Source organism: Nomascus leucogenys, chromosome 6 (genome assembly GCF_006542625.1).
Source record: "Nomascus leucogenys isolate Asia chromosome 6, Asia_NLE_v1, whole genome shotgun sequence".
NCBI lineage: Eukaryota > Metazoa > Chordata > Mammalia > Primates > Hylobatidae > Nomascus > Nomascus leucogenys.
The window spans coordinates 60,966,336-60,992,814 of record NC_044386.1 but is presented as its reverse complement, the minus strand read 5'-3'; the positions used below and the strand labels follow the sequence as shown (position 1 = coordinate 60,992,814).

The 26,479-nt window shown below is 53.3% G+C and overlaps 2 protein-coding genes across 15 annotated transcripts in view; both read left to right on the top strand.

Moving 5' to 3' along the window:
- Positions 1-9,013, top strand: part of IVD (isovaleryl-CoA dehydrogenase) — a 31,022-nt gene extending 22,009 nt beyond the window's left edge. For 4 of the 8 annotated variants that reach the window (XM_030814311.1, XM_030814300.1, XM_030814301.1 and 1 more), the window contains one exon: positions 8,475-9,013. In XM_030814311.1, coding sequence (XP_030670171.1) covers positions 8,475-8,549 — 75 coding nt within the window. In that variant the 3' untranslated portion in view covers positions 8,550-9,013. Of the gene's footprint in view, positions 1-6,895; positions 6,957-8,474 lie in introns of all 8 variants that reach the window. The other 4 variants (XM_030814303.1, XM_030814305.1, XM_030814306.1 and 1 more) reach the window with 3 other exon arrangements.
- A 3,757-nt stretch (positions 9,014-12,770) lies between these two features.
- The window catches only part of BAHD1 (bromo adjacent homology domain containing 1), a 28,215-nt gene continuing 14,506 nt past the window's right edge, over positions 12,771-26,479 (top strand). Inside the window, exon 1 of one of the 7 annotated variants that reach the window (XM_012507406.1) lies at positions 12,771-13,015. The gene's annotated coding sequence lies outside the window, so the exon portion shown is untranslated. Of the gene's footprint in view, positions 13,016-14,001; positions 14,317-14,439; positions 14,498-26,479 lie in introns of those variants that run through there. The other 6 variants (XM_030814296.1, XM_030814294.1, XM_030814299.1 and 3 more) reach the window with 6 other exon arrangements.

Genomic DNA, 26,479 nt, shown 5'->3' with positions numbered 1-26,479 from the left:
TGGATGCTCCAGTTTTGCCCTGAAGACACGAGAGAGTAAGGGCCAGATAGATAAGTGGGAATTTTCTTGAAGAAAAAAAGGTATTCCAGGCCCAGGAATATCTCAGCACAGGCAGTACCTCCACTCCTCAAAGGTGGCCAGTGGATCAGTGGCAGAAGTACAGAGGGCTGCCCTTGCTGGCAGGGGAAGGAAGGAAGGAAGCAAGAAGATTAGGGCTACGCTCGCGCTGGCAGAGAGACACACAGCTCCAGATCCAGATCCATTCAGACACAGCTTGTGCCTTGTGCCTGTCCAGGAGCAAACATGGGTGAGCATGCACATGGACATGCATACCTCTGCACACACTTTCGGAGAGGCTGTCAGACATGTTGCAGGAGCAGAGGCAAGGAGCGTGAACACGCAGCTGCTTGTGGGAGATAAGCCCAGCGCTGGGGGCTGCCTGCCTGGCCTGCCTTGAGAGTCCCCTTGCACATCTGCCTGGGTTCCCAAGAGGCAACCTCTACAAAGACATGTGTTTTCAGGACAACCTGCCCTCTCCCGCAAATTCTTTCTATTTACAGGAATAGAGTAGCAAAATCCCTTGGTTCATATTTGAGTCCTGTCTGATGCTGCCAGGCTGGCCAGGGCTGGGCATACAGTAGTTCTCTTTACTTGTTGAAGTAGAATAGTTAAATGAAATTTACTATAAGATAAATTAAGATAACTTTACTATAAGATATATTAAGATTTAAAATAGGGGGAAAGAGGAACCTGAAATGAGAAAAGGGTAGTGAAGGAAGACTTGATGTCCTTCATAACTGGCCTGCATCCTGCCCAGCCCCTCCTTTCTTTCCAGAAGCCCACCAGTGGCCCAGAGTGGAAGGGTGGGAGTCAGACCAGTCCAAGGTTGCTAATTAAGACTGGACTGCCAGGCATGGTGGCTCATGCCTGTAATCCCAGCACTTTGGGAGGCTGAGGCGGGCAGATCAGCTGAGGTCAGGAGTTTGAGACCAGCCTGGCCAACATGGTGAAACCCCATCTTTACTAAAAATACAAAAATTGGCTGGGTGTGGTGGCACGTGCCTGTAATGCCAGCTACTCAGGAGGCTGAGGCAGGAGAATTGCTTGAAACTGGGAGACGGAGGTTGCAGTGAGCCGAGATTAGGCCACTGCGCTCCAGCCTGGGTGACAGAGTGAGACTCTGTGTCAAAAAAAAAAAAAAAAAAAAGACTGGACTGTTTGTGGGTTTTATATGACTGCTGCTTGAGACTGCTTGAGAGAGCTGAGATCTGCTCTCCCTTCCTAAGACTGCTTCCAAGGCCCAGAGCTGGCAGCAATTCAGAATCACTACCTAGATATTGAGATCCAGCCAGTTCTAGGTCCTCTTGTACCTCTTCCCAGCCCCTCCCTCCCAGGTACCCCTGGGCAAAGTATACCCTATGGTCCTTTGGGGCTGGAGAAGCAGGTGGTTGTGAAATAGGCTGGCCTTTGGGACCTCCCTCTCCCCTGGTACCCTCCCTCCCTGGGAGGCTGCTTGTCTCCAGAGTGAAGGAGCAAGTGGGGGCCCTCCGTAGTCTTCTCCTTCCATGGCCAGGCTGCCCGGGTGCTTGGAACCCAGCCACACACACCTGGGTGCCCCATTCACTGGCCCTCCAGGCTGTCAGAGACCTTTGTGCTGCAGTTTTTCTGCCCTCCCACCTGATCACCCACACCTCCAAGGGGGCTGCAACCTCCTGTTCGGGACTTCTGAGCCTGGAGAGAGGCTGTGGGGGGTGGGGCAAGAGCCCTGGAAGGGCCCCAGAATGTGGAGCCTGTTGCCAATAGGGGCAACAAGACAATCTCTCTGTAGGACTGACTGTGAGGCCTCCCCAAAGAAGGATCGGGCAGAGAAATGCAGGCTCCTCAGCCCTGCCTGGGACATCTGCAGCTGCCTCAGAGCTCACATTGTGTGGATCCCAACAGCGTTTCCCTCAGTAATGAGGACCCAGCCCGGTCCCAATTCTGCATTCCCCTCATCCCCAAGGCTGGAAACTCCCTATGGCCACTCCTGTGGGCTCAGCCATCTTATACTACAAGCTCCTCTAATAAGCCCCGTCCCTCCGCCCAGCCTGCCCACTTACTAGGAACAGCCATACAACTCATTTCCCTGCTGCCCCGTGAAAACTTCATCTCTCTGTGCCTCAGAGCGTCTGCCAAGCCCCTGTGGCCCACCACTCCATCCCCTGCCAGTGGATGCTCTGGCATGGCCAGCGTCCTCACTCAGGCACCTGTCCCCCAGCTGGCACACCCCAGGATCAGCCCATTCGAGTGACCTGCCCCCACATCCACCAATGCCCTGCTCAGTTAAGAACTGGCATTTGCTGAGGGACCATTATGTCCCAGGGTGCCAGGGATTCAAAGACTAGTAACAGTATGGGGCCAAAAAAGTTTACGAGTTACTTGGGGAGATAGACATAAAAACTATGAGACATCTCAATTACTCCAATTTTAACGTTACCCATTCTTTAAGACCCAGCACGAGCACTAACCCACCTACACACCCACCTGTCTCTGGTTTGCTGCCATATCCCCAGCACTTTGCACTTGGCTCAGTGGAGGCCCTCTCCCTCCAAATAAATACTTGCATAATGAATGCAAAGCAGGGGGTGGGGGCAGGCTGCAGGGAGGATAACTTCTTTCCTTCGCCCTCCACCAAGCTTATCTAGATGAAATCAGATTTAAATAAAACATCAAGGGCGGCCTTGGAGCGGGGAGGGCAGGAGTGGGCAGGGGGGAATCTCAAGGCTTCGCCTTGAACTAAATTCTTCCATCTTTTTAGTGGCAGCTAAAAGAACAGAGTTCTGGGGCCGCAGCCCCTAGCTTCTTGGGGACGCCATCTGGACTGCTGAAGCCAGAACTGTAACTTTTATGCCTCCAGATTTCAATGAGTCTGCCTTGTCAAACCCATAACCAATTGTTATCCAGTTGTTGAATGAATCACGTCAGGAAATTTTATAGTAAAAATGTGTACAAGTCACAAAAAGTACAAATGTTGGTGATCACTCCTGAAAACAGGCAAACTGGGTCAGGATGAGTGCGTGTAAAGGTAGGGAGGCAGAGCCTGGCACGCAGTGTGGCTGCAAGAGGTAGTTTTCTAAGCTAATATGGAAGTCTAGCACTGTGGCCACCTGGCAGAGCAGTCAGGCTGCAGAGCCGCTGGGGCGCAGGCAAAGGCTTGATTTCTCTGCCATTCATTCATCACTGAGTAGCTGTTACTGAGAACCTATCATGTGCAAGTACCGTGTGGGCCATGGGGAAACAGTAGGACCCAGGGAGACGCAGATGTGGTTTTCACCCTAGCCTAGCCAGGGAGGCAGGTCTTAGCCAGGAATCACTGGCTTGCCAGGCTTGCTAGGAAGAGAGCATTGCAGGTTGTGGAGTGTGACTGAGCCCGAGAGATGAGATCAGAGAGCCTCCTGGCTGGGGCGGCAACAATAGTCAGTTCCAGATTTGGATCTTTATCCTGAGTGTAAGCAGGAGTCACGGAAGGGTTTAAGCAGGAGAGTGCTATGAGGCAGTCTATTTTGGAAAGATCCTCTGACTGAGAGCCCTCTGACTGGGGCAGAGTGGATGCGGGAGGCTGGGCTGTGGTTGGTCACAGAGGTGGGAGGAGATTCGAGGCTGGAGGCTCCAGTAAAAGACAGGCTGTGGTGATGGATTAGCTATGGGTGGCGGCTCAGGAGGGAGAGGGAGGTGCCAAGGATGAGTCCAAGGTTCTTGACTCTTAAAACTGCCAGTGCCTTTACCCCACAATGGAAACATTGCGAGAACACTGAGTTTGCTTGTAGTTGGAAGCTGGCTGAAGTGTATCTGATGTTCTTGAAAGACCATATTGATGTTTCAGTGTCAAAGAGAGTGCAGAAGGCAGGGAAAGGGTACTTTTGATAACGGCTTTGCCAAAGGAATGTCTTTTTATAAAGAAATATGACAATCTACTTGCAACATTTTGCCCCCAATCTAACAGTGAGATGAATGTTGCTCACAGCAACTTCATATGTAAAATTCGAATGAGTTGCTAACAGACATTTGGAAAACATGAGTAGAGAATTGTTTGGGGAAGCTTATTTAGGAAGAAGTGATGGAGAAATCATTAAAAGTGACAAGGCTGGGATCTAAACCCTGGCTCCACTATTATTACGCTTTTTCTTTCTTTGTCTTTCTTTTTTCTTCCTTTTTGTGGCGAACGGGGTCTCGCTATATTGCCCAGACAGGTCTCGAACTCCTGGGCTCAAGCTATCCTCCCGCCTCTGCCTCCCTGAGACCTGGGATTACAGGTGTGAGCCACCACGCCCAGCCGGCTCCACTATTATTAATGTGACCCTGGGAAGTTACGGAACCTGTCTATGCCTCAGTTTTCTCATCAGTAAAATGAGAATAATAACATTATCTATTTCATAAGACTGGCTGGGGATTAAGAGTATGTGTAGGCCTGGCGCAGTGGCCCACGCCTGTAATCCCAGCACTTTGGGAGGCCAAGGCAGGCGGGTCGCGACGTCAGAGATCGAGACTAGCCTGGCTAACATGATGAAACCCCATCTCTACTAAACATACAAAAAATTAGCTGGGCACGGTGGCGGGCGCCTGTAGTCCCAGCTACTCGGGAGGCTGAGGCAGGAGAATGGCGTGAACTTGAAAGGTGGAGCTTGCAGTGAGCCGAGATCACGCCACTGCACTCCAGCCTGGGCTACAGAGCGAGACGCCATCTCAAAAAAAAAAAAAAAAAGAGTATGTGTAAAGAGCTTAACACAGTGCCTAACTCATGGAATCTCTCCAGGAACATTAGGTATCATAGAATACACCCTGACAGAGGGAAGCAACGAAGAAGGCAATTGCTGATTTCCCATAATCCCTTTCAACAAAGAAGAGTTGTTGTCCATATAACCAAGTGTAATTTTTATAAATGCCCTTATTAGATGTTTAAATATAGTATAATATTCACAAATCGGGGGGAAAATTGTCAGGCCTCTCATATCTAAGTCTTTTTTTTTTTCTTTTTTCTTTTTTTTGAGATAGATTCTCACTCCATCACCCAGGTTGGAGTACAGTAGTTCGATCTTGGCTCACTGCAATCTCCACCCCCCAGGTTCAAGCGATTCTTATGCCTCAGCCTCCTGAGTAGCTGGAACTACAGATGCGTGTCACCACACCTGTAGAGACAGGGTTTTGCCACATTGGCCAGACTGGTCTTGAACTCCTGGCCTCAAGTGATCCACCCACCTCGGCCTCCCAAAGTGCTGGAATTACAGGTGTGAGCCACTGTGCCTGGCCTATCATATCTAAGTCTTGATGTCACTTTTCCAGTTACTAATCATCTGGTCCAGTCTTGCTTAGGTCATACACTCTTTGATGTGCTCTTCAGTTTCTGAGGATCACGCCTCTGCTAGGTGGAGTAGCTTTCCTAGGTCAGAAGCAATGCTATCTGCGTGGCCTCCCAAGTCTTCTTGGTGCCTGCACGGTGCAGAGCACAGGTGGCACCGTGGTTGGTTAACACCATACTTGTGGCCCAGACTGTAGTCCCCCCAGAGGGTGTCTGCTGGAAAGGGCTGGTCCTGGCTCTTGCTGTGGGTTCACTGAAGTTAAGTGAAGATGGCAAAAGAACCACAGGTGATTCTCTCCTCTGCTCTGGGTTTTGCAAGACTAGAGAGGTCAGTGGCTGTGGCTGGGAGCCTGTAGGAGATGGAACTACCTCACCTTGAAGAATGTGATTAGGGATGCCACAGAGAATCTTTCCCGAAGAGGGAAATGGCTAGGGCCCTGGCCTTGGGAGGATGGAATGGAGAAGCCATGGGAAGAGGGGCTGGCCTCTCCTCCAAACCCGGCAAAGGGAGCCATCCTGCCTGACTGAAGTCAGAGTGGGGCCCACTGCTGGGTGGACAGAATACAGCCACAGGCACTACATTGTCAGAGCACCAGATGGGAGACAAGGAGTACAAAACAGAGGTGGAAGACTGATTCCAGTATGGAAGCAGGGCAGGCTTCAGGCATGGCCAGATTTGGGCATGATGAAATAGATTCACAATTGCTAATGTTCTGGGGGCACTTGTGGCTACATCAGGTGCTATTCTAAGTACTTTATATGTTTTCAGAAGCTGTAGAGCCAGGACTGTATTCAGAAAGTCTGCATTCTTAACCACTACGCTACGTGAAATGTAGAAAGAAGAAAGCTTTTAGACATATAAAGGGTTAGACCTCTATTTTATATGTTAAATGCCATACAAAAAAAAAAAGCAAAGGTTTTGGAGCCACTCCAAGCCTATGTGATCTTGGGCAGTTACTTAGATTCTCCAGGTCTCAGTTTCCTCATTTGTTTGTAAATTTGAGAGTACATTTACCTACCAGAGTTCTTGAAGGTTAAATAAAGAAACGTATGTTGAGTGCCTGTTTATGCCTTCTGTAAGACACCTGCCCCCTCTGGACCTCCTGCCCGCTTTGGAGGCTCTCAATACACTGCCCATTCCAGATCTGGATTTCCTCATCTTCCCAGGGGTCTGTACGTCTGGAATAAAGGAAACAACATAGTGGATGCACCCCTGGTCTTCCAGTCCACAGCGTTGGGAGTTCCTCAGGGGAGAAGTCATACTCCAAGTTGATATCTGAGCAGACAAGTGTTCTGGTAACAGTAAAGGAGGTGACCCTGGAAGCTGAGGTCCCAAGCAACGCAAACCTAGATCATCACAGAAATGTCATGTTTCTTGGAATAATTCTCCTCTCTCTGTGTATTTATCCATTCAGTTTCTATTTACCAATTGTTTACTATTCAGTTCACCAAGCATTATTAGGCAACTACTATTTGCCAGGTATCATGCCATGTTCTCAGGAGTCACCTAGAAGAGCCCACAAACTCTGGACCATGTTTAATTTCCCTTTTCGTCTCCAGCCTGGGTCCATGGATCTTGGAGTGTGCTCAGTAAACATCTGCTCCTGGGGCAATAATGAAGGTACTATTAGAGACTGGCATGAGAATGCAACAGGGCTCTCTGAGTAGGTTCAAGGGAACTAGACACTGCAAAGGCCTGCACCACGATACCCATCCATGCCTCTGTGGCCACAATGCAGGGCAAGGATCACACACCTGAAAACCTTCAGGGTACAGGTCCCGTAAATGCCCCGCATGGGCAAGGTGGGAGTATGGTAAACTGGAGCATGCCTACCCCATACAGACTGCATTTGCTACTTAGTACCAACCTATTGTTGCAAGTGAAAATGTGCGCCAAGGGTAGCAAATCTTCTGATTTTTTTCAAGAGAAACTGTAAACCTGGATTTTTATTTTCAATCTCCAAAAATGTCAGCATTGGCCCCTAATTTTAATCCTTTTGGAAAGCCCCATAGACAGTTAAATAGAACTTGTCTGCCTGCTTACTTTTGCTCAAAGGCTACTAGTTTGGGAGCCCTAAGTGTGCCTGTGAAAGGGGAGAGGTAGAGGGCTGTATGTCCTGGGGCCAGGTTATGAGGGACCTAGAATGCCATCCTTCCTTGGGACCAGGACTGTGCTAGACACACAGGAAGCCATAAAGAGGATGTTAAAGCCATAGGCCTGCCCTGCAGGGGTTTATAATCTTATAAATAAAGACTTATGGGCAAAGCAGCAGATGGTCAGGAATATGTGAGGAGGAGACAACTTGGAGTCCGTAGAGTTCAGGGCAGCAGGGAGCAAGGTGGACTTGAGCTTCAGAACAGTTTCACCTGAGCTTCGGGAGACCTTTCCAGGAAGTCAGTCTTGGACTCTGAGGATAAGGATTCTGGAGGAGTCTGAGAGATCCATAAACAAATATGAATGGGCACGACCTATGCTTGAGACTCCAAAGAAAAGCCCCAGGGAATCTGCTTCCCGGTGTCATGGGAAGAGGCTCACAGGAAAGGGCAGGGCTATAGCCTGAGGCTTCACTGACACCCTCACACCCCTTCCTATTGAACCTGGCCATCCTTGGCCTCGGAAGTCCGGTGGGGTCAGCCTCTCCAAGCTTGCAGAAGTCACTGTTGGGGGCTTGGGCAAGTGGTACAATTCCAGCTAGGGTATAAGCCCTGCCTGTGTGGCTCAGGCCAGGCATTAATGGCTCTAAGCCTCAATTTCCTATTTGTGAAATGGCAATAGTAATTGCATATACCTACTGAGATTGGGGTGAGAATGAGAAACCAATATAGGATGTCGTTTGCCCCTGTTCCTATATGGTTTTTATGAGAAATGTGCACCGCCAGTTTGTCTCCAGTGGGGTGGGGGAAAAAGCACCTGGAGGGTGAAGCGAAGCTCGTCCCCATGTTTGTCTTTCTTGTTGCTGCTCCGGAAATGGCATGGATTCTGGGAGGGCTGCCTATCTTAGCGAGTGAGGGAGGAGATGGAGCATGGGGGTCTCTGCGTTTCTTCCCCAGGGAAAGAGATGGTAGAGCTCCTGGTTGGCGGCAGACAGCAGCGGCTGGGGTTGTGGACAGCGCTAAAAGAGGGCTCTCTTTCCCCCAGAGCAGACTCTTTCCGCCCAACACCCACCTGGGAGGCAGGGCGAGACCCAAGGTCAGACGTCCCTGGAGCAGGTGAGCACTGCGAGGGAACTGAGATGCAAGATCCTCCTGCCTGAACTCACACCCCGCGTGCTGCTCCCCCAACTCGCCTCTCGGATCTCAGACCAGAAGCTTCCTTTCCTCAAAATCCTTCTATGTTCTCCAACGCCTTTGGGACAGAGCTCTTTGGCAGGGTTTACAAAGCTTAGGTGGCCCTACCCACTTCTCCAGCCTCATCTGCTGCCTCACCCTTATACCACAGTTCTGCACCTTTGCTGAAACTGGTACTCGGCACTTGGGGTGTCCTCATCTTTCCCCTACCTATGGCAGCCTGCCCGAAGAGTGCCTGCTCCTTCAGGCTCCGCTCTCGCCTTAGCCCCTTCTCGGAACGTCCCCGCACCTCACCCCAGCCCCTTGCCAGGGGCAGACCCTGGCAGCCTTCCCTCCTCCTCAGCAGCCATTACGTGTTGCTGTCATAAAGTTATCACTGTTTTCCGTCTACTTGTCTCTCTAGCCCCAGCCCATCCCAGCCTCCGACTGCAGGCTCCTGGAGAGCAGGAAAGCCTGGCTCCCCGTGGTAACCCTAAGGCAGGCCCTCTGCCTGGGGCGTCCTGGCATCCCACGCGGGCCGGAGAGCCGGGCGGGGGCGCGACGAGGGGGCGCCCGGGCCGCGGGCTCGGAGCCGGGATTGGGGGTGGGCGAGGGGAGTCCTTCGCCCTTGCGGCGGGCTCCTGCCCAAGCCAGCCCACCCGGCCCAGCTCCCGCTCCGGAGCCGTGCCCACCGGGCCAGGTGATCTCGAACCTTCTCTCTCTCACACCCCAACAACAAACAACCCTCCGCGCTCTCCCTCTGGAGAAAGGAGGTGGAGCCTGACCTCAGCCGGAGGCTGCCGCAGCTGCCGGGGTGAGGGCTTGGAGCACCAGCCCTTGGGGGAGTCTTTCCTCCAGGGAGTGGTAGGAGTGGGGGGCTTGGAGGGCTCCTGAGGGCCGGGGAACCTCTCCCCCCGGCAGCGTCGACCCTCCCCCAGCGAAGGGAGGAGGGGCAGAGGGGGGTGGCTACAGTGAGTGCCCGCTTCCGACTCTGTCCCTCTCTCAGGCTGGAGTGCCCTCGGACACCTCCTCCCCCACTTACACCCACCCCCTCCTTGAACTCTGCAGTCCCAGAGGCAGGGCGAGACTAGAGACCAAGTGAGCCCAAGGGCTAAGATGCGACTCTGCGGGGCTCCCGGGAGCCGGGGGGGTGCCCATCCCCCACCACTTGACGGTAGTCGGGGGTGTGGACGGGGTGAGAAGGACCCCGGGGACACTCCGATTAGGTCTGGAGAGAGCCTGAAATAGGGTGTAGTCCGCAGTTGTTGGGGCTGCGGAGGAGGCGACTGGGGTGAGGGGCAGAGAATGCACCCCAAGAGAAAGGCATGGGGCCCCAAAGAGGGTAGGAGACGGGATTCAGAGGGCGGGAAGGAGAATGCAGAAACAGCTTTTACCGGGAGAGGCAGACTGCAAAGACGTCCCCTGGCCGGCAATCTGGAGGCTAGCGCTGGGCAGATGGGGGTTTTGGACACAGCGCCATGGACATGTGTTCCCCAAAGTCTGAGCGCAGGCAGCCCCCTTGTTCCTTCTTGTGCGGAGACTGAGTCCCACACAGTCCCTACCTCACCGGGACCTCCCAACCCCCAAGGCCGGGGCCGTAGGTGCCCTTAGGGGAGGAAGAGGTCGTGTTCCTCACTGGGCGCTCAACAGCTGGCTCCTTGGTGGTAGGAGGGTACCTTGCCCCTCCAGCTCAAGAGTCTGGAGGAGCACTTCTACCTCCTCATCCCTAGGGAAGAGGGCCTCCGCAGGTAAAGACCAGACCTGCACTAGGATTTGCTTGGGGGGCAAATAATTTCTGGAGATCCCTTTAAGGAGGGGTGTTCCAATCCCTTTAAGAGGGAGTGGGTCACAGCAAATGGACTATAAAAGTCCAGCTTTCTTTATTCCCCCACCCCCCAGGGGCTTCCTATGATGGGGGAGGGGGCAAATGCTGCTGCCGCATTTAATTGTTGCCTTGGTGTTCCTCCCCCAAAGAGCTGTGCCCTTCAGTTCGTCCAGTGGGGCTGAGGAGCCAGGTGGCTCAGTAAGCGTTGTAGGGACCTAGACTTCAGGTATTCTGGGGCTTGGGACAGGGGCTGCCCCACTTCCAGGAAAGAAGGTGGGACCTGGGCAGGGGCTGGAGGGAGGAGAAAGTGGTCACTGCCACCACTGCAGGGACTGCACTGCAGATGGGGTGCCCTGCCTGGTGCCAGGTGGTTGGATCTCAGGCCAGGCGGTCTTCGGGGACTGCAGTGGGCAGTGGCGGGGAGGTGCTGGGGCTGGGCTGGAGATGACCGAGCAGCCAGTCTGTCCCGGCTGTCAGTCTGGTTGTGTGTGGTGGGGGAGGGGTGCGCCGCGTGGTCTCTCTGGCCCTGGATGTTTTCCTCTACGGCATCTCCCTCTGAGGCAGTTAACCCTTCCCGATGGGTCTGGAGGTGTCTGGGGAGAGATAGCCCCTGCTTGGCAGCAGCCCGGGGAAGACTCTGGAGACCCGATGGACCCATTCCTCTTTCTACACCAAGTGCCAAACCCTTTTTTCAGTGGGAGACCTCTGGGCTGCCAAACATACCAGGGAGAGGAAAGGTGATGGGCCCCAGGCGTGGCACAGCTACCCAGTGAAGTGGGGTGGGGGCAGCATTCACTCAGGAAAGGTTACAGGACCCAAGGAAGGAGGAAGAGGTGGAGCCCTTTCCAGCTGTGGAAGGGCTTTGGACTGGGAAAGAAGGAGGCCCAGTTGCAGAGGTCCCTGAAAGTTGGGTGAAGGAGGCTAGGAGAGGCCAAAAGTTCCCTTTGGGGGACAGGCAGGGTGTAGCCCCTGCCTATTCTTTACTGGCTTGTTTTAACAAGCAATAGAGAGGAAGGGGGGACAGAGGTGGCTCAGTGAGCTGGCACAGGAGGAACACTTAGTGCCTTTAGCCAGCCTGTGTCCCCGCACCATAGCCCACTCAGTCAGAGCCTCCTGGGGCAGCGGACACAGCCACCCACACTGGAGGCTCTGAGGGGAGAACTCCTCCAGCGGCCAGGCAGGCACTTGGGGGTGGGCTGTCATGACTACTCTGCCTCCTCTCCAGTCGGTATTCCTTCCTTTCCCTCCCACCGAGACCCCAGATAAGACAACTCTCCCCTGCTCACCCCAGGGCCCCCTAATGCCAACACCAGGAAGACACCCAATCCTGCCACCTCATCCTGCTACCATTTCCTCGGCTGAACATGGGCTTCCTGCCACTTGGGTCTCCTTCCCTGCCACCAGGTATATTCCTCTTCTGGCCCTCCCGGCCTCCATCCCTGCCCATTATCAGGCCTGAAGTGGCTGCCAAGGTCAGTGCCGCCTGGGCTGCAGACAGGATCCTGGCCTCTCTTCTGTCTTGGCCTGTAGCATGGCTCTGCTCCCGTGGCCACCACTGCTGTACTCTCCACCACCAATCTCTGATGACTGGGGGCCACCATGGGGTTAATTTGCCTATGGGACAGACTGGGACAGGGAGAGGGGGAATTCTGTGAGGTGGGGAGTAGGGCTGGCCTGGTGTGTGTTGGGGGGCACTGCCGGGAACCTCTGTCCTGTCCAGGAAAGGGAGAAATCTTTCAGTGTCCTACTTTTACAGCTTTGGGGGTTTTGCTTTCCCCAAGGGTGGGGGGTGGGAGGTGGGAGAAGTGGCAGTGGGAGAACCTGGACCTTCGAGACATTTCCGTGCCACAGTCTTAGCTTTTAGCTTCCATTCACACACTTTCCCTGCTGAGGGGGCCCCTCCTTTAAATGTGTCCCCCCAAACAGCTAAGACAGTCTGGGCCCCCTGGACAGCTTTGGAGGCAGATGGGGAACTGCTTCTGGGGGAGGTTGTTTCCCAGCCATATTGGCTAGCAGCCCTGATTGTCTTAAAAGGCCGCCTGGGTGAGCGCTGGAGTCCCAAGGTCTAGGAAAGGCTGGGCGCTGTGTGTGGTGCAGGAGGAGCCCCTCCGAAGCCCCTGGGCCACTCTCCAAGGCTGGGTTTTCCTTGCTTGCCTGGGCAGCCTCAGCACTATGGGTGCCTCTCTCTGCCCAAGGCGTTCCTGGGGCCCAGCCCCTCCCTGGGCTGCTCCAGCGCTCTGGTGACTTGACACTACCCTTTCTGCCGCTGCTCCTTTTACCTCCTAAAGCTCCCCTCCCCCGCCTGAATTGGGAATGAGGCTTTGTTCAGGGGTGAACTCAGCATTTCTCGAGAACCTACTGTGTGCATATCCCGGGCTTAGTGAAGTCCTAGGCGGGCTCTGGCACCACGAGGTGCCCAAGACACAGCTCCTTCCCGCACCTTACAGGGACTTCCCATCTCTCTCTGTGACCTCAGCCCGCTGTGCCCACCCACCCCACTGACCCCGCGAGCGTGCTCTGGCTTGGGAAGGCACGTCTGTGGGGATGAGAGACGGAGCCACAGCATTCGGTGACTAGGGGGAAGCCAGGTAAGTGTCTACACTTGGTTCTCCCGTAGCTTGGGGACGCGAGGGAGGGAGTCCAGCCGCTCCTGTCAGGCTGCCCGCCCCTTTCTCCCTCCCCCGGAGAGCTCTGATGTTCCCCGCGGTGGTGGAAGAGGGTGTGTGGGTGTCAAGGACTCACAGACCAGGCTCTGCTGTCAGCTGGAAATGGATGAGGGCTCCACACTCTGCTTCTGAAGAGGGTGAATTAGGAGCTGGGGTTGGGGGCAGTAGGTGAAGGGCAGAAAGAGGAAAAAGAGATGCGGGTGAGGGGTTACCAAGCCAGGACCGACCTTGCTGGAAAGGAAAGGAGACGTGGCAGGCAGGGAAGTCGGAAAGATGAGGCAAGGGCGGGAGGGGCTTCTCAGCGGTCGGGGCCCTTTTGCAGGAGTCTGGGGCCCTTTCTGCAGGAAAGGGGGGTTGTTCTCGCTTGATTTTCGGCTGGTCTTCCCGAAGCTTTGCCCTGGGGGCAGCAGCCTCCGGCGAGGATGGGGTGTTCCTCGGCCCGCAGCTTTCTCCAGAGCGTGCTGGGGAGGATTTGGGGGAAAGGGGATGCGGAGGGGTGATGGCCAGGGCGGGGGGAGATAAGATTTTTCCGGGGGGCTAGCAGCCGGGGGATTGGGGTCTAGTCCCCGTGGGATATGGGCTCAGGTTCTTAAGACGAAGAGAAAAATCCAAGAAGCCGGCAAAGAAAATCACCCATTGCCACCACCCTTGGCACCGCACCCCTCCCCCCAGGCCCCACCACTCCCCGCACCGCCTCCCCCGGCCGCCTCGTGCTGCCCCCTGCGTTGGGACGACCGACCCACGGTTCTGATTGGTCAGAGACCGGGAGGGGGAGCCGAGGGCCGGATTGGCTGGCGGAGCCAGCGCAGGGCGGGGCGGCTGATTGGCGGAGCTGGCCGAGGGGCGCGCTGCTGATTGGCTGGGGACGAGGAAGCAGGAAGGAGGGCGGCGGAGGCTCAGCTCTCGGGGAGTTTGTGGGGGAACCGCGAGCGGCGTAGCGGATCCCGGAGCCCGGCCCCCGCCGCCCGCCCGTCCGGCTGCCCGCCCCGCCCGTCCGGCCTCCGCCGTCCGCCCGCCCCGGCCAGGCGCGCCCGCCCCCCCGACGGCCCCGCCCGGCCGCGGTCCCCGCTCCGCCCGCCCGGCCCCGGCCCCCAGGAGGAGGCGCTGACGCAGCAGCGTGGAGCCCGGGAATTGAGCGCCCCCGGGGGGTTCCAGCCGCCGGATTCCAGCCCGGCCGGGGCCTGCGGGCGCCCAGAGCCGCGCCGTCCGCGCCGCCCGTTCTGGTGAGTCAGGGGACAGGGTCGAGGAGGGGGAAGGGGCGAGCTGGAGGGAGGGAGCGAGCGAGGTAGGCAGAGGAGCGAAGGGGGAGAGGACCGGCCGCCCGTCAGCGCGCCCCACCGAGCGCGCCGCGCCACCGCCCCCGCCAGCCCGGGAAGGGACGGACGGACGGACGACGCGAAGCAGGTGCGGCCGCCCGCCCGCTCGCGCCACCTCCCTCCCCTGGGTCCGGCACCACGGTCCCGCCATCGGGGAACGCGGCGCGCCTCGAGGTGACAGCCCCCGGGGGCCGCCCGCCTTGCAGGCCGGGGGCGGGGTGGGTGGCGGCCGCAGGGTGGCAGCTCGGCCGGGCGGCGGCGGCGCGGGCGTCCCGAGCTGCGGAGGGCGGGAGGACGCCGGTCTTCCCTCGCCGCCGCGGAGCCGGCTCGCCTCCGAGTGCGCGGGCGGCGAGGCCCCCGCCGCGCCCCCTCCCCCATCGCGGTCCCCGAGGCAAGGGGCCGCGGCTGGGGGCGGCGCCGCGGGATCGCCCGCTTAGGGTGGGGGGCGCCCTCCCGCGCTGGGAGCTGACCGGTTATTGCTGGATGGGGGGCAGGGGATGAGGGCCGCGCCGGGCCGGGGGCGGTGGTGGGGAGTAGTGTAGACCCGACTCGATCGGGCTGAGAGGAAGGGAGGCGCCGAAGACGGAAGGGGACCGGTTCGAAAAGCGAGTGTGGGCCGCGGGAGGCCCTGCGGGGACCTTGCGGGGCGGCGGCCGAGTCCGAGGTGGGGCGGGGGGAATCGAAGTTGTCAGACCGCCTCCAAGTGACAGCGGGACCCTGTGCTCGCGGCCCGGCCTGGTCTTGCCCTGCTCGCTCCGCCGCCTCTCCTCTGGGGCTGGGGGCCGGGTCAGGTCGGGCCCAAGGGGCTCGCTCGGCGGTGAAGCGCCGGACAAAGGCGGCGCCGGAGCGGGCGCAGGTGGTGGCGTCGGGGAGGGGAGCGGGTCCGAGGCACCCACTCCGAGGGGCGGGCGACGGGGCCGGACTCTGCCCCGGGGACTGCGGGGGCCGGGGCGCCCGCCGGGAGGAGCTGCGGCACTGCCTTGCCGCTCTAGCCGCTCGCTGTTGGCCTCGAGGCTCTGGGAAGTGGGGTCTACTTGCCGGGGGCCGAGGGGCAGGGGTGGGGGTGTATGCTCATGATGTGCCTTGGCTGGTGGCGATGGGGTTACTACTCACCGAGGCGACAGACCTGGTGAGCCGCTGTAGAGCCTGTCAAGAATGAGGGGTTTTTCAACAGGCAGAGTCTGCCCACAGGCAGAAGTCTAACCCCACCTGGGACATCTCCTAGTTGCCCATTGTCGACAGTGTTAGAAGTGCAGAAGACTAGTTTGATTAGGACAAAAGACACCCCCAACCCCGTGGGCTCCCGCCAGCCCTCCGCAGCTGCCTCCAGCACTTTTCCTTAGCCACGAAGGTACCCACTTAGAGAAATGAGAAGCTGAGTTTATAAATCCAGGCAGGAATTTAATAATGAAATAAAAAGGTTTCCAGTCCTTTTACTTTGTGCCACCTGAGACTTTCCTCCCTACTCTCTTCACCTCGCTATCTTCCACAAAAAAAAAGGAGAAAAAGAGCCCAGAGGGACCACATGTCTTGGAGGGGCACCACTGTCCTTGGCCAGCTTGGAGGACGCTTAGGAACCACTGGCTTAAGCTGTGAGTGCCTCCAACTCCACCAGTGACCAGCTGTGAGCTGGATGTTGTTTACCTGCTTGTAAAAACTCATTCAGAGCTCCCATGCCCCCCCCGTGTGAACCCCACACCCAAAAGAAGAGTTGGGATCATAAGGACAGGGAAACTCAGGCTGTTTTAGAATGTGGATTTTGCTGAGAATCTGAGTTCGAGTCCCACCTCAGGTAGGGCTGGTTAGAAGCCGCTCTCGACTGTGGTTGGCTGTAATACCACCTGGGAAAGCTGGTTGTCTGCCTCGTCAGAGGGGTAGCATGGGCATGGGAGTTTATTCATGGCCACCCCCCATGGACCTCCCTAGAATGATCTAGACCCCAGCCTGGGTGGAGCTGAGGCTTGTGAGAAAGGGAGGTATTACCTCACTCAGGAGGCTAAAGTTTGTTCTGAGATAATTTAATTGCATGTCTAAAATCCAGAGACTGATGATGAATCTCAAGGCCTTTGTGCCTTCTGTGAGGCTACACGGCATGTGATTTCTTTTGGTGGCAGTCAGAAGGGGATGACGTGGTCTGGCCACTGGAATATGAAGGGGAGTTGCCCAAATAGCATTTCCCTCTTTGGTAGGGCTCTTACCTGGCAGGAGACTCACGCCGGTTGGATCTGGTGTTAAGGAGGGTTTGCTCCGGAGAGTTTAGCCAGTGATTAGGTTATTTTTGATATCTCCCTCTCTTTCTTCCTTTCTGTTGCCCTGCTGTCCCCATGTCAGGCCTGTGTTGTTGTTACAGCCTCCCTTTCCCTCCTGGCCCTTCTGATCCAGTCTGTATGCAGCTACCAGGTCATTCTTCCTAAAACACCCCTTCCCGGTGTCACTCCCCTTCTCACAAACTTGCAATGGCTCCCCGTTCCCTGCAGTCTGACCCTAGACAGTGTCGCCTCTAGCTCTTCCCTAGCCATACCATGCACATTTTTTCTTCCTGCATCTTCACTGCTGCCGCTCCCCTTCCTTTACTCCCACTTGAATCCCACTTGTCCTTAGTCTGGTTGTTGCTCAGACCACTCCAGGCCAACATAGTCATCCCCGCCTGGGCTTATGACTCTGGATTTTCTAACGTGGTATCCTCTTGAGTGGTTTTGTAGGTTGGAAGTTTCTTAAGGACAGGAACGATATGAGTGTTAAAGCTGTGTGTGTATGTGTGTGTGTGTGTGTGTGTGTGTGTGTGTGTGAATATTCTGGTATTTCTTGTACAGTGCTGTGCACATCATTTTTGTTGAGTGAGTAAATGTGGTTGGTTGCTGAGTTAGGCAGGAACAAGAGGGAGACCTTCCTTTCAGCTTCTCCAGAAATGCTCATATTGGAGTCCTTGGAGGTTTCCAGCCCTTTCTGTCAAAGGCATATGGATAGGGCATGTTTGGGGTGCTGTAAATGGGAAATTTAACAGCTGTTTCTGATATTTCTGCTGGTGAAGAGTCCTATAGATTGCTTATGTGATACCATATAGACATTGGAAAAGGGCTGTAATCCTGTTTTCCTCCTACCTCACCGGACCACCATTCTTTCTACCCGGCTTTGCTGCTCTTATGCAGTTTTCCTTGTTGTTCATGCTAAATGAATCCATATGTTTTATCTCTTCTCAAACCGGGTGTAAATGAGGGAGAAAACAAAATTCTGAGCACAGAAAAGAAAAATACTCCTGGGTCTGGCCCATAGATGGGACTTTTGGGGCTGGTTTGGAAGAGGTGTTTATGGGGGCACTACCAACATAAGAGGCACAATCAGCCCCACATTGGACCGCTCATAAAGGAAAGCTACAATCCCTGCTCTCTCAGTCTTCTTTTTTTGTTCATCATCAACCCTGGACCATGGGGGAAACGGGAAAGAGGACTGGTGACTGGTTAGAGGCTAGATAGTGAAAAAATATATTCTGCATCCATCCCCTTTCCCCCAAACCTCCCTTTTGTGCCCCAGTTTGATGATTAATGGACCAGCATTTCCCTTCTACGCGGGAAGGCCACCCCTCACAGTTGCCATGGCAATGCAGACCGCTCCCCTGTCAATTAAAAAAAAAAAAAATCCCTACTACTTCTCTCCTCCTTCTACTGTAGCAGGAGAAAAGCTACCTCAGAATGCATCTCCTGGGCTCTCTTCTCAGCTCCTCAGCTGTGTTTGCTGTGTGTCCTAGAACACAGTCCTTCCTCTCTTTCCGGGCATTGCCTGAGTTTCTTCACTCGGAGCAAATTGTGCCCCTTCTGGAGCCAGCAGCCCCTGGAACACTTCTATCAAGAAACAGAGAAAATTTCTGTTTATTTATTCATCCCCAGTGCAAATTAAAAACCAGAGAGAGCTCCTTTTGGGTTAAAAAAAAAAAAAAAAAAAAACCCTTTCACACCTTCTCTGGTTAGAGGTGTAAGTTGGGGAGCATTTGACATCCAGAAAGGAAGTTTTAGTAAACCTGGAAGGAATTCAGCCTCTTAGCATACATACTTCCAATTGGAGTTCTATGGGGAATTTTCAAAATTATTCTCATTCCTCCTCACCTCTCTGTTCCAGCATCCAGGAGGACTTGTGTGTTTTCATTTTATCTGTTCTTATTCCTCTTGGCCTTGCTCCGGCAACATCTGGCCTCAGCACCCTGTCGCAAGGTGAGTCATTAAGGAGAAAAAAAACGTTAAGGAAAAAAAGTCTCTGGAGTTGAGAAGTAGCCTGTGTTGAACTAAGGCTGCCAGGCGAAGCTGCCGAGTTTATGGAGCATTATACGAACAGCCCCGACATTAAAGGGCCTCCTTTTTATGAATGGGTTGTGAAGAATGTAAATAAAGCAGCATCTCTCAATGGGGAAGCATTTTACATAAGCAGTACTACCCCGACCCAAGTATTTATGGGAATTTGCTAGCACAGTCTGGCAAGGCTCACTTCCTTTGTGAACTTGCCATTGTGCTGGGGACTTTGGAGGGACAAGGAGGAGAGTGTGCTTCGGTTCTGAGGGCAGCCCCAGCACTCCCGCTCTGCAGGTTTCCTGGCCTTGACTTGATGGGCCAGCTCATGGCTGGAAATGCCTGTTAACCCTGAAGTGACAGAAAATACCATGTGCAGTCAAGAGCTCATGATAATTAGAGGTAGAGGCTCCTGATCCTGGGGTCTGGAGATTGTGTAGCTCCTGACCCCTCAGGCTGCTTAGACCTCCACAGGACAGAGGACAGGGAGGTCTTGGATGAAGAAATCTTGCGCGGTTTTATGGGAGGCACCTAACTGGTGTAAAATGGGCTGGTTTGAATTTCAGCTCCTTTATGTTCCCCTGCCCACCTCCTGGTACTGCCACTAATGAGCAGTAAAATGGCTAAAAAGGAGGAGGAGGAAGAGCACCAGCAGCAGTGAGGCTGCACATGGTCTGCTAAGGGCCAGACGGCCTGACAAGCACCCTCACTGAACACCGGCCCAGCCCTAGGGTTCCAACAGGGGTGTTGGTGTCCTGCCCCAGGTGACTTGGTAAGCAGGCCCTGGAGTACAGTCACATCCAGGACTTTGTGTTGTGTCCCTGTGGGTGGGAGTGGGGTCATCAGATTTCATTTTTCCCAGTGGGAAACACCTGCAAGGATGGTTATTCACTTGACTCAGTGTCCCCCCCACACAAAAAAATAACATTGTCTTTAAGATCCTCTGCAGGCCCAATCCACCAGGAGAAAAAAAGGGATTTGTCTCTCAGCCTCGCTGATTTGAATTGGGAACTTATTTCTAAGCACTATGACCAAGTTAGCTGAATGAAAAACACAAGTGACTTTTCTTAGTCACGTTATCAATGTCAGGCAGAAACTTGGGTCTCAATATTTTTTCTTGCATGTGTTCCTTTTCCAGTGGGTTTGGGGAAAAGAGGTGCTTTGACCTCCTGTCCTTGGGTAAGGAGAATGGGACCTGCCTTTCTGCCATTCTCTTGACCCCAGGGATCTCACCTGGAGTGGTGTTGATGGCTCCTACTTTTGTTCCATCTCCAATGCCTTTTGGGGACTCTTAGCCTCCATCGGTGCAGCTTTTTCAGCTTCCTGCGTGCAGTGGAGAGGGGCAGCCCACACAGACCCTTCTCCAACTCTGGTTACCTGTCCACAGTGTTTAATCACATTCTCGTGTGGCCAGGTGGTTTAGAGGTGAATTACTGTTTTTTAGAGGACCTATGTAGAAATCGTGGGAAAGGTATTATTAGGGTGCCACTTGATGCCAGGAGATCCTAACAAGTATGCCAGAAGGAGGGGTGAAGTCACATTTCCACCATAGTCAGGGCCAGCAGGGCCTTCCTCAGTAGTGAGGGGTATCTCCTGCTTTGTGCCTGGAGGGGTAGAATGTAAAAAAGAATTATAAAAATGATTGAGGCCAGGTGCCGTGGCTCACACCTTTAATCCCAGCACTTTGGGAGGCTGAGGCGGGTGGATCACTTGAGGTCAGGAGTTCAAGACCAGCCTGGCCAACATGCTGAAACCCCGTCTCTACTAAAAATACAAAAATGAGCCAGGCGTGGTAGCATACACCTGTAATTCCAGCTACTCAGGAGGCTGAGGCAGGAGAATTGCTTGAACCTAGGAGGCAGAGGTTGCAGATCACACCAGTGCACTCCAGTCTGGGCGACAGAGGAAGACTCTGTCTCCAAAATAAATAAATAAATAAATAAAAATAAAAATGATTGAATAACTGAGAGATGATCTCCAGAGAAATTGAAAGGACTTGAATTTATGTGGCCCAGAGAGAGGTAGACAAGGGGCAGTTAATATGTCTTTGCATGTTAAGATGACAGTTTAGAGCATGATGACCAGTTTTTAGTCTTCATTGCAGTCTGGGCTGGGGGAAGGGAATTTCACCTGAGACGAGAGATATTGGATAGATGCATGGTTGGGTGTTACCTTTTTCTGGATTTAGTATAAAATCAGGACAACGTATCTTTGAAGCTCTCTCATTTATTCATTTATTTATTTAGCCCAGACTTAACTTCTTAGCATCTCACCTTTTTCTAGGATATAAAATGTTTGTTTCGGCCAGGTGCAGTGGCTCACGCCTATAATCCCAGCACTTTGGGAGGCAGGTGGATCACGAGGTCAGAAGATCGAGACCATCCTGGCCAACATGGTGAAACCCCGTCTCTACTAAAAATACAAAAATTAGCCGGGCATGGTGGTGTGCGCCTATAGTCCCAGCAACTCAGGAGGCTGAGGCAGGAGAATTGCTTGAACCCGGGAGGCGGAGGTTGCAGTGAGCCGAGATCGCGCCACTGCACGACCTGGATGACAGAGCAAGACACCATCTCAAAAAAAAAAGTTTCTTTCAAAAAAAATTTTTTTTAATTGTGTTTATGTTCTAGCCTATAGATGCCATTTAATTGGAGTACATCTTTAGTTCCTCTGTGGTGGGAAAACTAATAATGTGTGGTAATGCCAATAATTAAAGCACAGAAAAATAAAACAACGTGCAAGTTATCTTGCATCTTGGTCTGTGATCCAGCAGCCGTCCTGTGATGCCCTAAGTAGAGGCAGTGTGTTGCAGTGCAGGAAGTGTGAGCCTTGGTGTAGAGGCCGGGATGGCTCACCTCTGTCCTCAATCCTAGCAACTTTTGCTTTCTTAAGAGCCAGCTTTCTCACTGAGTCCGGAGTACAATGGTGTGATCGTGGTTCATTACAACCTCCACCTACCGGGCTCAAGCCATTCTCCTACCTCAGCCTCCTAAGTAGCTGGGACTACAGGCACACACCACCATGCCTGACTAATTTTTTATTTTTGTAGAGACAGGGTCTCACTGTATTGCCCAGGCTGGTCTCTTAACTCCTGGCCTCCCACAGCACAGGGATTATAGGTTACAGGTGTGAGCCACCACTCCCACCCAGCATCTCTTTTTAACTCTTTTTTTTTTTTTTGAGACGGAGTTTCACTCTTGTTGCCCAGGCTGGAGTGCAATGGTGCGATCTCGGCTCACCGCAACCTCTGCCTTCCAGGTAGCTGGGATTACAGGCATGTGCCACCACGCCCGGCTAATTTTTGTATTTTTAGTAGAGACGGGGTTTCTCCATGTTGGTCAGACTGGCCTTGAACTCCTGACCTCAGGTGATCCACCCACCTCGGCCTCCCAAAGTTCTGGGATTACAGGCGTGAGCCACTGCGCCCAGCCTTCCTTTTAACTCTTTGTACCTGTTTTTTTTCCTTGTTAGGATGAAATGGTAACAACTAGCTCATAAGGCTGTTGTGAAGATAAATGAGATAGTGAATGTAGTGTGCTTAGGACCTCGCCAGGTGCATAGTGAGTGCTTGACAAACATTGACCATCCTTTTACAGTAGTCACCTCTGCAGTGAATCAGAAATTTCCAACCCTGCACACTTAGGGCGTCTGGGGACTGATAATGCTAACTTTAGTTCTTTGCTCCCGATTTCACGTATCTGTGACATTCTTTGTCTTGATACAAGTGTCTGTAGTACTACATTCACTTGCTTAATGGTTTAGGGGCAGCCACAGCCAGTGGAATGCTTTCCAGAGGTAGCTGGGCAACTTGGGAAAGAGGAGAAAGAGGATGAGGCCAGGCATGGTGACTCATGCCTGTAATCCCAGCACTTTGGGATGCTGAAATGGGAGGATCACTTGAGACTAGGACTTTGAGACCAGCCTGGGCAACATAGTGAGACCTTGTCTCTACAAAAATAAAAATAAATTTAAAAATTAGCCAGGCATGGTGGTGTGTGCCTGTAATCCCAACTACTCGGGAGGCTGAGGTAGGAGGATTGTTTGAGCCCAGGAATTCGAGGCTACAGTGAGCTATAATTGTGCCACTGCACTACTACTACAGCCTGGGTGACAGAGCAAGACCCTGTCTCAAAAAAAAAAAAAAAAAGGAAAGAAAAGAAAATGAAAATGGATGGTAATGAAGGAGGGTTGTGCCATGAAAATACAAGAGATTTCCTATTGTAACCTTGTTGCACTGTGGATCAAATTGAAGATGCACAGTGGACTCCTGGGGATGGAGGAGAGTTTGGAGGTCAGAGGGCTCTTGTCTTGAGCTCCAAGTGGTGCTCTAAGTCTAGGATAAAGATTTTTACACAGGGTGGGGCAGGTGGACAGCCAGATCTTCATTTATTCTTATTAAGCTCTTATTAAGTCATGTGGGTGGGATTTACTGTTAAGGAAGACAGAGCCTACCTGTCCCCATAGGGCTGGCATCCTATTGGAGGTGGCACTAGCCACTTAACTAGTTAGGTGAGTGATATTTGGGTAGGGTGCCCATAACTCTGATAGGATCTGCCTTGCGATTGTACTCCTGCTAGTGGAGTGTGGGGGAGGCCTGGTCTTGGATCTTGTTCCTCACAGCTGGTTCATTCAGGAGGTTAGTGCTCTGCTGAGGAGGCTGGAGGCAGACCTCCATCTTGGCCTGGCTGGCTAGTTTCTGTTCAGGACTAGAGCTAGCACCTGTAGTCTTGGCAAGCCATTTTAGAAATCTAAGTTGTTGGTCCACGTAATGTCCTGGTGGTTGAACCAACACACGTTCTTTGCCATTCCTGGGCAGGTGCTTGGAGAAGGCTGGTGAGCTGTTCATGTTTTTTGAAGAATGGTGCATCAGTAGCACAAGGTTTTCCCCGGTTCTGTTGAGGCCTGTTGCTGAGCTTTGGGGTGCCCTGTCCCCTGTTTTATTCCTCTCACATTGTTAGCTGCTCAGAGCAAATGGGTCTTGCTGCAGGTGTAGGTTTGCCTCTGGCTGATCCTGGGCAGTGTGGCATCTGGATGGGAGGGTCTGAGGGAGCCTTAGCCCAGAGTTAAGGGGTGCCCCCCAGCCCCTGCCTGGAGTCATCCTACATGGAGCCAATAGGGGCGAGTCTGGGAAAAGTTGCATTTGTTTCCTGCTTTAAGACTTTAGCTTTTGGGCCGGGCGCAGTGGCTCACATTTGTAATCCTAACACTTTGGGAATCCGAGGCAGGCAGATCAATTGAGGTCAGGAGTTCGAGACCAGTCTGACCAACATGGTGAAAACCTGTCTCTGCTAAAAATACAAAAACTAGCTGGGCGTGGTGGTGCGCAACTGTAATCCCAGCTACTTGGGAGGCTGAGGCAGGAGAATCACTTGAACCCAGGAGGCAGAGGTTGCAGTGAGCCGAGATCGCGCCATTGCACTCCAGCCTGGGCAACAAGAGCATAAACTCCGTCTCAAAAAAAAAAAAAAGAATTTAGGTTTTGTTTGTCACCCCTTCTTGCATCCAAACATTTATGAAATGAATTTCTCAGAGTGCTGCCCACTCCCTACTGGGCTTTTGTTCCCACGGTACACGTGGCATAAAGTAGGCCCTCAGTGTCTAAATGCCTGGCTCATATGTACCCTCTGAGAAGCTGCCTTGGGGGAACCCCTCAGCCAAGCTCTGAACAGTCCATTATAGCCCTTGTCACACTATCTTGTTCTGTCTTCCTACCAGCCCATGCTCCAACTCTTAGTCTTTTGCATTTTTTCCAGCACTCAGTCTGGTGCTTGTAGGGGAAAGAGAAAACAAATGAGCTTGTATTGAGAACCTACTGTATTCCAGGAACTCTGCTAGGCACTTTACACACATTCTTCTTTAACTTAATCCTCACAACAACCTTGCTGTGTAGACAAGGAAACCAAGGCTCAGAGTTCAAGCCGTTGACTAAGGCCACATAGGATTAGCAGTGGCATGAAATGGCTTCCAGCCCCACATGGGTCTCCCCTCTGCTGTGGGGGGCCAGCAAATGTTGGCTGAGTGGGCAAAGGTCACAAGAGGTGCTGTGTGCCTGAGAATGAGAGGCAGGCTTAGCTGGGCTAGCACCTGTGGATGCAGGTCTACCTTATGCACACAGGAGTTGTGTACTGGGAAGAAGCTGGGGGAAGGCACGTTGCCTAAAGTAGGGACATGTGCCTTTTAAGAAAGCCTCTAAAGACTAGTTTTTTATTGCATGTGATTACCTTCTAATTTGTCAGGTTAAAGTTCATAAGGCAGAACACTGGTATGATTAAAACACAATGCTCTCTGCCCACTCTCCTCACTCAGGGATCTGTGTGTTGTATAGCAACTTCTAGATATGAGAGGTATACTCTTGTTTCTCTTGACCTCAGCCCCTGCCACCAGACCTGAGGGCAGTCTAAAAGCAAGCCTGTGTCCAGATGGATCAGGCCAATTCCTTTCAGCTGCACTTCGTGCTTCTTGCCCAGGTGTTTTTAGGCTCCCAGTCTGGTTGCAGAATGAATTGAGTGCCCGCAGCAAGTGAGGCTGAATGGGCACTGAGGAGGCAGGGCTGGTGGCTGAGGTCCCTGCTCTCTCTCTCTTTGAGGACAGTGCTCCTTGCAGCTTTGTGCTGTGGAGCTGAGACTTCTGCTCTGCATGGGTGCCTGCACTGAAGCCTCATTCAGGTGGTGGCAAGACAGGCAGGACGCACACCCTCTGACCTCACGTTGTGGGTTTAGCCCTGCCGTTAGCATCTGAGGAACTTGGCCTTTCACTGTAGAGTTGAGTATTTCTCAGAGGCACAGAGCTGTTGTTCAGGGTCTGTTGGGATAGTTTCTGCCCCGGCCCTCTTGCTGAGTTGTAAACTGACCGCCCCCCCCCCGACCCGCCCCAACTCACCCCACACTGGGTCCTGCAAGGGAAAAGGAGGAGTGTCATCATTATTATCTTTCCTTGGGGTGGGCACTTAGGTGTTTTTAGTGGAATAGTGGCAGAGCAAAGTTCAGGTGCAAGCTTGGGTTTTCAGATTTCTCACTGGGGTAGGAGGAATCTGTCCCGGGCTCCTGCTGTGGGGAATGGCCAGCCAGGGCCAGCTGCCCTCCCCTGTTGGGTTGGAAGGATGGGGGAGGTTGGCCTGCCTGCCTCTGCTTACCACCACTCTTAAGGAAGACTCTTTTTGGTATATCCATCTTAGATGAGGGATCTGGAGTTTGGAAAAGTTAAATACATTGCTCAGGAGGGACAGAGCATTTAAATCTAGGTCTGCCTGACTCAATGCTTTGGTTCTTTCTGCTTTACCAGCTCTTTAAGAGATTCACTACCAGCTATGTCTTTACCTGGCTTTACCATAAGAATTTCAGCAGCTTCACCTGTTTCTCCATAAAGTAACAGCAACTAACTTTAAGTGAAAAGGAGCCTGGTTTTGTGCTCTTGCCACATTTCTTCTCTGATAGAAGATTCAAGAAATTCAGTGCTCATGACAAGTGTTTTATTCCTTTCACGGATGGGAGGGGTTATTCCAAGAGAGAATGCAGAGGAGGGCAATGCTTAACTCAGCTCCAGTTGTGGTTTTAGCTGTAATTGGAAGGAGGTGGCTTCTAATGGGGCAGGGTCCTTCCCAGCCCTCACCCAGATGACCTGATCTGCCCTTGTCTAAGGCTCCCCTGAATCCCTCCCTCTCATTAAAAATAAACTGGGCTGGGTGTAGTGGCTTATGCCTGTAATCCCAGCACTGTGGGAGGCCAAGGTGGAAGGATTACTTGAGCCTAGGAGTTTGAGACCAGCCTGGACAACATAGTGAGGCCCTCTACCCCCCG